The sequence below is a fragment of the Puma concolor genome, chromosome B3 (assembly GCF_028749965.1).
Source record: "Puma concolor isolate L17-30 chromosome B3, mPumCon1.1.hap2, whole genome shotgun sequence".
Classification (NCBI taxonomy): domain Eukaryota; kingdom Metazoa; phylum Chordata; class Mammalia; order Carnivora; family Felidae; genus Puma; species Puma concolor.
In genome coordinates, this window is record NC_141672.1 from 66,629,798 (window position 1) to 66,644,643 (window position 14,846).

Genomic DNA, 14,846 nt, shown 5'->3' on the forward strand with positions numbered 1-14,846 from the left:
GCTTTGGATTCTGGGTCTCCCTCTCTCTCTGACCCTCCCCCACTCGTGCTCTGTCTCTCTCTCTCTCTCTCTCTCTCTCTCTCTCTCTCTCGAAAATAAATAAACATTAAAAGAAAAGAAAAGAAAAGAAAAAAGAACCACCTTAGGGGTGGCTGGGTAGCTTAGTCAGTTAAGGTGTCCTACTCTTGATTTCAGCTCAGGTCATGGTCTCACGGTTTGTGAGATCAAGCCCCAAGTTGAGCTCTGTGCTGACAGCACAGAGCCCTGCTTGGGATTCTCTCTTTCACTGTCCTTCTCCAGCTCAGGCTTTCTCACTCTCAAAAATAAATAAATAAACTTAAAAAAAATCCTAAAAAAAAAAAAACTTCCTAAAAACTTGATATTATACAGCCATTCAAATGAAGACTATGAAATAACGTGAAAAGTACACAGAACAGAACACATTACAAGCCAAAAAAAGAAGATTCAAAACTATATCTATGGTAACAGTATAGCTTGTAACTGAATAGTCCCAGTACACAGGAACAGAAGACCGTAGGGAAACACAACAAAATGTTAACATCATTTGTGCAGGGTAGAACTTGCAGGTAACAGAGTCTAATCTTACGGAATGAGTTCTCAGTGCTTTAGCTTTACAAAACATAAAATGAAAATAACACTAACTTCTAGGTTATTGTAAGAATTAGAGATAATGATTGTAAAGCACTGAAGCAGTGCCCAGAAATAAGTGGAACTAAAGAGAAATCATTACGACTTTTAAGTTCATTTTCTCTATTTTCCAAATGTGCTGTGTAGTAAATGGTACTTCATGCCATCTTTAGGTGACAAGTAGCACTTATTGTTGAGGCTCTATCAATTCTTTGAGTGCAGACACCAATCACGTTCTCTTTGCTTTAGTGCCACCATCCAGCACAGGCCTGCCCACACCAGGCACCAAAAGATCGGTGCTGCTACCTGAGATTTGGGAAGAGGGTGCACAGGCTGAGAGGCCAATGATTTGGGGCTTCCTTTTGCCTCAAGTGTGCGCTCTTGGGTGAATCATCTAACCCTTCTGGGCTTCTGTTTCCTTCTCTACAGTCCAGGCATTTGGACTCAATATTTTCCAGTCCTTGGACACTTTGATTTTATCTTTCAGCCAGGCAGCTAAGGATAGGTGGCTGGGGAGACTTTTTATTTATTCTAAACTAGAAAATTTTCAAAGGGGGAAGAATCCCAAAGGCCATCTAACCATTCATCTACCCTAGAGCAGCTCTGTCCCTCAACCATCCTGGGCAGATGTGTTCATTCTATTTTTAACTATCTCCAGGGAAGTCTCTTCTAACTTCTCATCCTGAGTCCGCAACATTTCTTCTCAGGAATTTAAGAGCTCTGTGAAAAGCAGCACGAGCTTTCCTCTGCTTCAGATTCTTTTGCCAAGTCATCTCTCCAGTGTAGGAGTTGGAAATCAGAAACATCGTGAGAATATGCCAACAAAATCCACACGTCCAATCACTCACCGAGTCCTGCCAATTTATTTCCCCAACCTCAACTCTTCCATATTGACTAACACTGCCTTAGATTCAGGCCTTCATATCACTCCTTGCTAGGATGACTTCAACAATCTTTTGTCATGGTCCCTCAAAACTACAGTTATTCCTTATTTGTCACATGCCTGTCAAGGTGCAGACATTGTCCTAAGCATGCAGGATGTGGCTGTAAATTAGGTGAATATAGCCCCTGGCCGCACAGAGCTCACAGTCTAATGAGGGATGGAAGATGTGCATCTTATAAACAGTCAGTTGCCAGCAATTGTGTCAAGGAGGCCATGACATAATGTAGGTGCTGGTGACAGCACAAACTCTGGAAATGGACAGCCTGGGTTCAAATCTCAGCTCCTCCATCACCCACTGTGTGACTCTGGGCAACCTCTGGGTACACAGCTTCTTCAACTGTAAAAAGGGAGAAATGTTAGTGCCTACTTCATGAGGTTACTGTGGAAAACAAATGCCTTGTTACCACTAGAACAGAGCCTGGCATATGGTAATAGCTCAATAAAACATCTTCTTACACATAATGGCCTGCCCCGAAAACAACTCTGAAAAAGATGCTCCTTCTCTCAAAATCCTCTAATGGTTTCCCAGTGTTGCAGGATAAGGTCCTTTCTCTATCATGACCTATAGGGTCTTCTAGAATGCTAGCCAAGTCTGCTTCTCAGGTCTAATGTCCTCCTTGAAATGTGCCTGAACTGCTTAAAGTTTCCAGCTTACACCAGCCATCTTGCTCCTCTGAGACTCTGGTCTTGCTGCTACTTCTGACGAAGACTGGCAGGGACAGTCCTCCCCCTCCCCTGGTTAAGCCATGCTCACCCTTTAAGATTTATCTCCGGTGTCAATCTCTCTAGCGAGTTTTCCCTGACTTTCTTCTGTCCTCTAGGCTTCCATATTCTCCTCAACACCCACAGTACCTGTGCAGACCTCAAGACTCTACTTACTACAATGTTGGGTAATTATTGGCGATGCATTTGCTTCCCATACATGAGTTCCTCGAGTTCCTTCTCACTCATTTTTGAATCCACAGTGCCTAGGACAGTGCCTGGTACACAGGACACACTTAACGAATGTTCGCAGAACAAATAAAGATTTGTACCAAAAACCTTCCATGTAGGTTTCAAACTGTGTATGGCACTTTGGGAGATACTGGTATAGTCACTCTTCACTTGAAAGTGGTTGATAAATGTCCCCAAATTTTACTCAGTGAACACCATGTAAATGAGCTGTCATGTTCCTTCACTTACAAAATTACTTGCCAATTACACTTAGATGATCCCAGTGTAATTACCATGTAAACTGTACCCTGGCTGAGATAGCCTAAATCATCAATTCAACTTTACCCTCTCATCATATGGTACTTACCATATAATTAAATAAATGGTCAGCCACCACCACAATTGTATATCTCCCCAACAAAATGAAGTGGCTACATTTGCAACTGATTTATCAGTTATAACAACATGCAACACACCTCCAGGTATAATATCAGAAGCTTAAAAAAATGTAAAAGCTCTATGTGGTCTTGAGGAAAAAAATGCCAAGTTTATGATAAAAAATATAAGCATTATAAAAATTTTGTTTTTCTTAAAAAAAGAAGAAGCACTAAGATATAAAGACAAAAATCCTCATTCTTCCTGAGAAGACTCCCTTCCTAAAACCTCAGATAATAAAAACATTTCCAAGCATTTGAAAGTGAATTTAGCTCTTCAAACAAATCACAATTTCTTTCAAACAAACAGTTGCATTTTCTGTGTGTGTGGAAGGTAAATGTGTTTTACTAAGGTTGACATTCTTTTCTGATAGACTTGCTAATATCTTATGCGAGAATTAGATACATGGGAGAGATCCTAAATGTTGACAGTACCTCTTAGCGAGCAAATTTTCATTTGCTCTTCTGGATGCCACCTTCACACCTGGCACAGGTGATCACATTGACTTCCTAGCATGGCCACATTAGGCCAAACAGATTCTCAAACAGAGGTTCTGTCTAAAGGGACCATTTGACTTCCAGAACACAGTGCTCTGAGGCTCTGATTGAAAAAGAGGTCAATGCTGGCCCAAATATCCCTCAACCCCCTGCAGTGGAATAATTGATGTGCAGCAGCCCCCACAGATGTGGAGTCACCAAGGTGATGGATGGATATAAGTATATTATTCACATGTACATCTGCTAATATACAGGTCCCAGTGCAAACACCAAGACTTAAGAATATTATGTGGATTTAGGACAATCCCTGAAGGACTCCAGTTCCATTAAAAATTTGTTTGGCAGCCTGGGGCAGATCTATTCCAACTCCCACATGCTTCATGCGTTTGAGAGGGGGAACCAAACTGCTTTAAAAATAAATTTAATAAATTTTGTAATGTCAAATCATTAACATCCTGTCTAGTCATTTATTCTTTGTATTTTGAAACAGTAACATTAACCTGTGGAATTTTTTCAAATCTTTCTAATATCTGAGTTAACATTTTTATTTTCCTTGTGTTTTCTGCCAAAGGAAATGAATTATGTCCTGAAAACAGAAGAAAGCATTCCAATTTTTTTTCCCTCTATAGGCCTTTCTCTTGTCACAAATATACCAGACAATACCCAGAAAACTCTGTGACCAGAGTCCATTTTGGTTTGGAAATAGTAGAGGAAATAATTTAACTTGCAGACATTCTCAGTTATTGTTTGCTGATTTACAGTATTAGTTATAATTTGCTGCCTGTAATGGTTGTAACACTGCTCTTACAAATGCTCATTCATTCCTCCAGCAGATATTTTTAGTACCTATTATGCACAGGCTGGGTGTCAGAGGAGACAGCAAAGAGACACGCAAGCCGTCCCCTCAAGTAGGTGACAGTCTGGGTGGACGGGAAGAAATCCAACTTCTCCTGCCACATATTCTTCTCATGTCTCCAACGAAAATGCTCACGATTCCCCTGAAATGAACCAAGTATCCTCGCATACAACATGTTTATCTGGTCTTCGCAACAATCCTCAGTAGATACGGCAGATCTATTTCAGGCCTGAAGTTCTTACCTTAATATCCCTTATATTGGATAAACTGCTTCAAGGGTCCAAAATTCCATGTCATGCAGGAGGTAAATAGAATGTGCACATGTGTCTCCCCAGGAAGAGAGGTGATAGGTGACAGCACCCTGACTTAGCTGAGTTCGGACATGCGCTGGCTTTTGTCCAGTGTCCAGCAGCCTGTGTTTGAACCCTCATAGTGCAAAGCCAGTCTACAAAATTTCTCTTCAGCCCTTAGTATATCACTGCCCTAAACAGGAAGTGTTTAACAAATGTGGTGTTTCCCTGGCATTCTAATTAAAAACAGTCATTACATCCTAAAAAGAGCAATAAACAAAATAATAAATTAGTAAAATGTTTTGCCACCAACAATTTCCAAAATGATGAGAAGTGTTGGGTATCATGGCTCAAGTGCTTAAACCGAGTTCAGTTAAAAGTACATTCCCAGGTGCTGTGAACAATTCGGGACTCCTAACCTGAAAATGGAAGACAATGCTATATGCCTCCTAGAGGTACAGAATTAGTTACACGAGCAAAGGAATGTGGTCCAGGACTTTTTACATGTCCAAAATGAGCCTCCTGTCCCCACACATCTAATTAAAAATGCCTGCATCCTTACAAATTCGCGACAGACTTTTCCATTCCCAAGCCACCAAAGGAAGCAACTCAAGGCTGGGAGCTGAGTATTTTAAATCCCCCAAAGAGAAGTAACGCTGCTCCCTACTAAACTCTCAGCTAGTTAACTTAAACTGATGGGAATCAAGGGGAACAAGCAAATGGAACTTCAAAGCTCCTATGAGGCCACCAGCTCTGCTCAGCAAGGCTCAGGGAAGTGGCGGCCAAACTCACACAGCTTGGGCTTTTGAAGTCTAACGGACTGTCTCCCATTAGCTAAGCAATACAGCCGCTGCTGTACAGTGGCAGTTGCTGGTCTTGTGAAGCTCTGCTTTCTTGGGCCAGGACTGCCTCTCATCTCAGCAGAGAAAGGTAGCCAGGGAGCAGTGGGCACCAGGAAGTGGGAAAAAGGGAAGCCCATCATCCCTTAACTTCAAGCAGTGAAAAATGGAGCAGACATAGAGACAGGAGAGCAAACAAAAGAAAAACAGCTGAATGTATTTTGAGAAATTTTCTTGTATGGCTAAAAGCTCTGTGAGAAGTATATTGTTTTATTTAAATGAAACAAATGAAAACTATTTAATAAAACAATGTAACATGAAGTTCTAAATATAGATGATACATGCATGGAAGTATCTGTGTGGAGATTTTGTTAGCCAGGAACATTAGCAGTTTAATCCAGTCTGTCTTTGTAAATAGGGTAATGGCACAGTAAGGAAATATTTTCAAACCTTTCAAAGGTACCAAGATAGAAGCATTGTTTGCAGGATTTGGTGTTTTTGTGCCACCTTGTGGTAGCCACCTCAAATTGCAGGTACCAATCCTAAAATAAACAAAGTTCTAGAAGGTGGGCTTTAAAAGCTACCCCTATAAACACAGACTCAACCTCTGTATACACATCAACATGGACCCTACCACTTTTCCAGACCTATGGCAAAAGCTTCCCCAAGAGTATGGAAGACGCTCATCACATGGGTGGCCTGAGCTGCTGCTGTAGACAGACATTAAGGGGCCAACAAGAAGATTTCCAACTAATTAAAAAAAACAAAAAACAAAAAACTGAATGTTCATTGCAGTATTATTTGTAAAAGCATAAATAAGGAGGCAACTTAAATGGCCATCATGATGGGAATGATTAAATAAATTGTGGTACATCCACACAATAAAATATTAAGGAGCTGCTAAAATGAAAATGTGTAGTAGATCTTCATGTACTGACAGAAGGATGACTGCGATATCTTTAGGCACAAAAAGCAAGTCATTCAACAGTATGTATAATATGAATTTTAAAAATTCTTAAAATGTATGCTCTGTTACATAAAGAGGTCCAGAAGGATATAGAACAAACTGTTTATGTGGGTTATCTAAGGGAGGGTAAGACTTTTTACTTTTATTTTTATGCTCTTTTATATAGCTTGAATTTTCTCCAGTGAATATAATGTTTTTCTCCAACTAGAGTGCAATAATATCAGCAGTTGCATGAAAGTCCACCTTCAGCACATGCCCCTGATGGTCAATGAGTTCTTGTAACATCTGCCCCCTCTTTCCCATGTAAAAACTCCTCGTAATGTTCACATTCACTGGTTTCACACACCCCCAGAAGGCCATAGAGATTCAGTCCCACTCCACACAGAGAAGCTTCCTGCCAATTTCCACACTCTGCAATACATTCAAGTCTTGGTCAGATTTCTGTCAGCTGTGGGGTATCAGGCCTTGCTGTGGTGTTCTTGAGGATATTAGGGGAGACTAGGGAAAAATGAAATAGACATTGGCAATGAAGTTTCTAACTATTCAAGAGACAGCATCAAAAAGAGAACTCTGATCCTTCCCCTTCTCATTAATCTATCCCCTCTCCTCTGTTCTTACCTAAGTCCCACCTGACCTTAACTCACATCCTCTCCAGGTTTCTCATGGCTTGTACATCACTTACTCCATGCATTCTACAAAAGCTTCCCTGATCTTAGTTTTGTTCCACCCATGCCTAGGTAAGCAAGCTCCCTGGAAACACTGGTCTTTCCAGGACTGGAATCTGAACATGCTTTTGCCATGGGTAGAGAGACCTGTTGCATGCTTATCAGCCTAGCTTTGAGGTCTGCCAAAGCCTGGATTCCTCAAACTGTTGAGATATCCGGGTTCTTCTGGAACAGAATTCCAAAAATAGCATATTTTTAACACACTTTCTATTCACATCACAGACCAGGGACTCATTTCCTTAATATATACAAAGGTCCCATAAATCTTGAAGCAAAAAGCCAGAAAAAATAGGCTAAGAATATGAACAGTTTTCAGAAAAGAAACACAAATAACTCCTAAAAATATGAAGAGGTACTCAACTCCACTTATAATACAAGAAATACAAACTAAACTACAATGAGTTGCCATTTGTAACTATCAAAGGAACAAAGATCAACCAATGTGATAACATACTTCAATATCAAGGATGTGCAGATAGGGCGTTCTCATGCCTTGCTGAGTATAAATTGGTACAATCTCTATCAAGGACAATTTGGCAAGACATAAAAATTTTAAATGTGCAAAACTTTGACCCAGAAATTTCATATGTAAGATATTTATTCTAAGGATATACTTAAAACAATACAAGATGATGAATATCCAAGGATATGCACTGAAGCACTGTTTAAAATTTTTAAAAAGACTGCAAACAACCTATGTTTTCATCAATAAAGAACTGGCTAAATGAATTATGGCATATTCATAAATGGAACATTATGCAGCCATTCAAAAGCATAAAGTAGTTCTACATTTACTGATTTTGAATTATTGTTAGCATAAACCAAGGGACCATAGTTAAGTACACATATGCATTTGTTTTCAGATACCATGACTAACTCTGAAAGACTATAAAGAAACAAGTAACAATGGTTGCCTCAGAGCAAGAGAATTGGTAACTGGGTGAACAGAGGTAGGAGGCTTACTTTTGACTTTCTACTTTTTTACTAGCTTCTTTTATTTACCTTTAGAATTTTGTGTTATATTCATATATTAGTAAGTAAAAAAATCACATTAAAGAAATTGATAATGTTGTCTGCACTAGCTTATCTTTCAAATATTATACTCAAATACATTTTCTATTATCCCCATAGTTATTTTCTCTCTAAGCCATGGACCTCATCCAGTTAATCTATGTCAAACTGACCCTAACTTAATGGAATTTACATTTGATTCATGTCATTCTCCTGTTTTAAAATAAAATCAAACTGTCACTTAGTCCCTTTGCTCCCAAAGAAATGTTCAATCCAATAAAAAGACACTCAGTCTCCTTCACCATCTGACCATCAACCTCAACCTGGTTCTCAGCCACATGACGTGGTTCACCACACCTTCCTTACTTGCCCATAAAATTTCCTTCCATCTCTTCTCCTCCCCTCTCTATCCAGCAAATCATGTATGTCCTGTGAGGTCTACATCCAATTACTTCTTTGAGCCTTCTTTACTCTCAGGAAGGACTAATAAAACTTCTCTCTGTGCTCCTAAGAGTACTCTGTGTCTCCTGCAAGAAGCTGACTGATCAAAATTATATTACATTTACCAGAGTGCTTGTGTGGCTTAGTCAATTAAGCGTGTGACTCTTGATCTCGGCTCAGGTCATGATCTCATGGTTTGTGAGATCAAGCCCTGCATCAGGCTCTGTGCTATGCTGACAGCACAGAGCCTGCTTGGAATGGTCTCTCCCTGCCCCTCCCACTATTGCCCATGTGCACATACACACACTCTCTCTCTCTCTCTCAAAATAAATAAACTTTAAAAAATTATATTACATTTATCATTTATGGCTCTATAGATGACTACATTTTATCTATGGTCATGTCCCTCAGATTGCAAATCCCTGGGAGGAAGAAGCCAAACTCATTCATCATGTATTCCTGGTACCTACATAACTGCCTGGCACTCACAGGTGCTTGATATACATGAACTCATCACCACCATTTCCCCCATGTTTTCTCATCCATCAAGCTGAATGAAGAATATTGTTTCTCTAATGCTATTTCTATGTGGTTGGCTAATGTTTGCCCAACATGACATGGTACCACCTATGCAAATTTATCTCCCAAGTTTAATACAGGCTCTGTGCTTAGTTCTTTGTCCTAACTCTTACACAGCTATCTGGGGTCAGCTAGACTTTGCTTTCTCCAACTAGATATCTGATTGGCTGTATACTGAAAAATCTATTGGCCTGTTTTCCTACAATTGGTTTCATATGATATGGTGCCCATTTGGTGAATTAGGCATACATAAAAACCACTTGGGAGATCAGAATTATGTTTTCAGAAGCAAATGGACATGAAATGAAATCTCTAGAGGGAGAAGTTGCTGTCCTTCTCTGCTGCTTTACTCTTAAGCATGCTAAGATATTATAAATTATCTTAAAAATTGGACATAATATAAATTATCTTTAAAAATCTAAATAGTCTGCCCAGAACTATTTATGATTCTTCTATTTATGATGCATCCAGTCAAATGTAGCTTTTGGTAACTTCTGTTTCTTAAGCCACTAAAAAAAGGTGATAAGAGAAACAGCGTAAAGGTCCAAAATCTGTCGATGAAGATTTATGTGATAAATCTCTATAATGGAATATTGTTCAGCAATCAAAATGAATAAACAGTTGAAATATGTAACATCCAAATAAGTATGCTGGGTGAAAGAAACCAAAGTATGCTGGGTGAAAAAATAACCAGATGAATGGGAGTGGGAGGGGGAGAGAGAGAGAGAGAGAGAGAGAGAGAGAAGGAGAGAGAGAGAGGGAGAGAAGGAGAGAGAGAGAGAGGAGATGAGAATAAAAGAGAGAGAGGACACACATTGTTTGACTTCTTTTATGTGAAATTCTAGAAAGTGCAAAATAATCTTCATAATAACAGAAAGCAGATCAGTGATTGCTTAGGGATTAGGGAAAGGCCAGGAGGGAAAGGAGGAAGGAATTACTAAGGGTCAGGAGGAAGCTTTTGGAGGTGATAGATATGTTCACTATCTCGGTTGTGAGGATAGTTTTATGGGTGCATACATTTGTCAGTTTGTTGAAACTTGTAGGCATATGAATTTTAAATACATACAATTTATTACATGTCAATTATACTCCAATAAAGTTCTTTAAAAAAAAGTTGACAGAGGTGAAGAAGAAGGGAATCTGTCCAAAAACATATGTACACAATACTGTTTTGAAAGTGATTTTCAAAGAAGAGGGATGTTCACTACTTGCAGAATACTTTTCCAGAATGACATTTTCCTGAGAATGTCATTTTCGAGGAAGACAGGAATTGTATTTTTGAAAGGAGCAGCCAGGTTGCAAGCAGATGATTAATTATCATGGAAAATCATTGATGTATCATCGCAATTTCACAGTATTTCTTACAGTTAAAATAAAGCTCTTTCATATCTCTCATAAAGGTATTGTGAAGCTTTAATTGATTTGTGTTGGTAAAAACCCTTGGTTACCGTCATGGAAAATAATTGAATTAAACATCAAAATATAAATGTACAACTTTTGTTATTGTTTTTATGTTTGTTTTTCTTTACAATGATCATTGCAGGGTGCCAACTATTCTAACACATGATTAAACCAGGGAAGACACTGGACTCAAGGGCTTGCACATCTGCTGATTTAATGTTAAATTATAGAATCTATAAAGGTGTTTAAAGAAACCTGTACAGCTATCTCTACATCCTGGATAATCTTGCAAATACCACGGGCCCACTCATTAAGGAATACTAATGACTTACACAAGCTGAATTCAAGGATATAAATCTCTGGGCTTACTTGTATACTTTCTTACTTGTATATATTTTTTGCCTTCTTTTGCAAAGAATAACTTAATATTAACTCAGCACCACAGTAAGGAAATACAATAAAAAATATAAATGACAGTATCGATCAGGAGGACAATGTAGACATTGTCCTCAGGGACACAGAGTAACTCAGGGTTTGTTTGAAAGACATTTAAACAACAGGCTGTATCTAGAGTAACAGACACTGCACACAGCACAGCGGTGACTCAGTAAGTGTCCTTAAGTATCACTGGTGATCCATGCACACTAAGTCATCAGTAACTGTTGGCCAGGATTGCTCATAATTTCGCAAGTCAAAATTGTGACTATGACTTAAGACTCACTGAGCAGAGCTGGAGAACACAGCCCCTCACTATTTGCAAAGCAGAGATAAAGATGTTCCTATGTTATCTCTATCCCAACCAATATAATTAGACATGATAGTAGAGAAAACTCATTTCAAGAAAGTGTTGATCATTAGGCAACAAAAAAATTATTCTTTAAGAGCTAAACATTTTAAGGAGGACTCCTTGCTGTGGATCCAATGTAGAGTGTAAAGAGGATGATGGGGCTCATGTTTTGGATGAGACTGTCACTATGAGGCAGGTACACATACGTGCAATTCATTATGGTCAGCTGCAAAGAGTTTTGCAACTTATTAAGGCTACAATACAGTAGTCACAAGCTACATGTGGCCATTTACATTTAAATCAAGTGAATTAGAATTAAAAATTCATTTCTTCAGTTGCTCTAGTCACATTTCAAGTGCTCAGCAGATACATGTGGTGAGTGGCTCCCATGTTGGACAGTGCAACCTTGAATATTCCATTCTTACAGAAAGTTCTAGCAGATAGTTTAGGGCTAGAATGAGGCTGAGGCCAACAAAGGGATGCTAAGGAAGGAACTCTGTAATGGGGACTTGAGAATGATGAGAGTGCATTGGTTACAAAGAGGCCATGTTGCTCAATTCCTGAAGAGAGGGAGACCCTGGTTCATACTCTTCTAGCCTGGCTTTCAATAAATAGCCTAGAGTTAAAGCACTTTGTATGTCCCCATGCCCTCTGGGACCTCAAAAACTAAATGTGTGTTTTCCATAAAATATTAAATCAAGAGAAATTAAGACAGCACACTTAATGTGAAATAAAGTTCATATACTCCTGTTTAAACACAGATTAGAATTTCTGTCAGAACAATGCCAGTGAAAAGTTGACATTCTAATTAATACAATTTACATTATAAAGCACTGAATATCTTTATCTTGCTATTATGAAATGCCCTCTTTAAAAAAAAAATCAAGGCTCTACTCAACAGGGAATTGAGTACCAAGGGCAATATTTAAAAACCCATGTACAAGAGAGGTGGTTGGGGTCACTGGCATTTTTACACACAATCAACCCAGGTCTCTAAAAATTGAAGCAATACACTCATCCTCTTAAACATAGTTTTGTGTCTTTTATCATCCACAAAGCTATTTTCATGCAGCAATAGGATTTTGAGTCTGTTTTACTTGCAATGACATAAAACATACTGCAAAACACAAACACCAAAAGACTAAAACATCCTCTTTCTCTTTCCCCTCTTTCCCCCTCTCACCTCCCTCTTTGTCATTCTCTCATTTAACATCACAGGGAACGTTCTGGAACCCTGTGAACTCACGCATAGGTAGGACTCCCACACAATGTTTATTCAATCCAAATTCTGAGTGTGTAAGAGGGGCAGAAAATCAACCCCACAGTTGGGTACCCAAGGATTCGTGTTCATTGCCTTTGTCAATTTTATACTATCGGTGAAAGGAATAAAGATGAGATCCTTAAAGCTTGAATTTTCATTTCCTATGACAACGTGCTTTTTCTTCATGCTTTATCACACTCCACTACTTGGTTTCCACCCCTTCATAATTGATATCGGCCATTTGAAGCATTCAGTAAAAACCTCATGAGGTTCATCAAATGTCCCCCAGTCTATAATTCTTGCTTCTAACATATTCAGAAGCATATTCATCCAAGTATTTTCCACTTCCCCTCCATGGTTTTCCCTGTGCACAGGGACGGGTGTAATGACAGTTGTATTAATTATATGCTGAAAAACCCACATAGCAGCAAAAATGATGGAGATCATCGTTTTAAATATTTTATTAAAATAACCCAGTGTAGAACAGATAATGTAGACCCTCTTGATAATGAGAGGTTCATTAATTTTACAAGAATTCTAGAGAGCTTAGAATGGTCATCAAAATTATCTCTTTCATTTATTTATTTTTTAAGAAGAGGAAAGCCTTCAATCATAGCTTTAGAGAACAAGGGTCTAGTATATTTTCTAAGGTATTTTTAAGTTAATTACTCACCTTCCTGGAAAAAGTTTTGAAAAAAATAGCTTGAAATATGGAGGATTTAGATTTCATAATATATTGAAATGCCTGTAAATTTTCAGCTTCTGTAGTTTGCCCCATTAAAACTTGGTTTCATTAGCATATAATGTCTTGTGATAAATAAAAATGATACTCCCCATAAACAAATAAGCAGTGCATTAAAATCCTCCCATTACTAACAGCAAAAGCAACTCAGTTTTGCCTACCAAGTGTGTCTCCAGGTACAGTTTAAGGCCATCCGTCTCTGCTTTAGGGGGTGTCCAATTCTCAGTGGTTTCCATGGCTTCATTTAACCATTGAATGAATTCATCCAGCTTGTTTACAAACCCCTTGACACAAAAAAAGGGAAGGGGGAAGAAAAGGACAAGAAAAGCATGTTAGTTGGTCATTTCTTTAGGCAATTTAAAAAATCCCAAACGTCATCAATGGTAAAAATTGATACCACTGGACTCCCATTCTGGTTCCACACTGTAAATGGAATTTCCATGATTCCCAGCACTGAAATCTATCAAAATGGAAAGAAATTGTGCATGACTCCCTCTCAGTTTTTCCCTAGGAACATTTTTTTCTGAGGAATTTGGATTGGATTGTCAGATGTCTTCGTAAAGATGTCTTCAAATCATCAAAACATTTCTGGTGTCTGACAAGTGCCCCCAAAGCAAAAAATCAGGTCAGTCTTGCTAGGAACACTCACTGGATTTGGGGGATAAAAGCATTCCCGTAAAGATGGTGTTCTTTACCCAGAAGCCTATGGAGTTGAGTTGCCTTAACTGAACTACATATCTATTTTTAAATCACATAAGTGTTTAAAGGGATTTGGATGAGTTCTACTGACAGCCCAACTGTCTGTGCCTGAGCATGGGTTCTAAGAAGCAAGGAAGGGTAGAGGAGGTGGGATCAGTGAACAAAAACATAAACACCTGACTGGGTGTGTCCTGCACATAAAGAAATATTCTTGGCTAGGAAGCACAAATCACAGTAATCTCGCAATTTTTCAAATAGTGGTTATAAAAATTTATTGACCATTTAAGAGAACACATCTGTAGAAACGGAAAATATTTTGAAAAAATGAAAGCCCAGCTATGAACCTAAGGGAAAGAAATGGGGCTGGGCGCCTGTTTTCTGTGTCTAGGTAAACAGCACCACCTGGAGGTCGAAAGGAGCAAGGACCAGCTTCTACATTTGTACTCACTGAAATGGCTTGGAGTGCTATTTCTCTTATTAAACTTAACCCGTTCTTCAGATTTGCCTTTTGATTAATTTTGGTTAATATTTTTAATGCTTAACTTAGGATATCCTGAGACTAAATTAAGAATAGGTGAAAATTCATTTTCTTTATCATGCTTCTCAGAAGCTAGGCTTTGTTTTTTTCTTTTTCAATGTTTATTTTTGAGAGAAAGAAACAGAGTGTGAGTGGGGGAAGAGCAGAAGGACAGAGAGAGAGACACAGAATCAGAAACAGGCTCCAGGCTCTAGGCAGTCTCCACAGAGCCTGGCACGGGGCTCGAACTTGGGACCAGAGAGATCATGACCTAG

The 14,846-nt window shown here is 38.8% G+C and overlaps 1 protein-coding gene across 6 annotated transcripts in view; it reads right to left on the reverse strand.

Annotated features, from left to right (window-relative positions):
- Positions 1-14,846, reverse strand: part of AKAP6 (A-kinase anchoring protein 6) — a 493,633-nt gene that overhangs the window by 236,730 nt on the left and 242,057 nt on the right. For all 6 annotated transcript variants that reach the window (XM_025919741.2, XM_086709961.1, XM_086709963.1 and 3 more), the window contains one exon: positions 13,517-13,639. In XM_025919741.2, the coding sequence (XP_025775526.1) occupies positions 13,517-13,639 (123 nt within the window). The remainder of the gene's footprint in view (positions 1-13,516; positions 13,640-14,846) is intronic.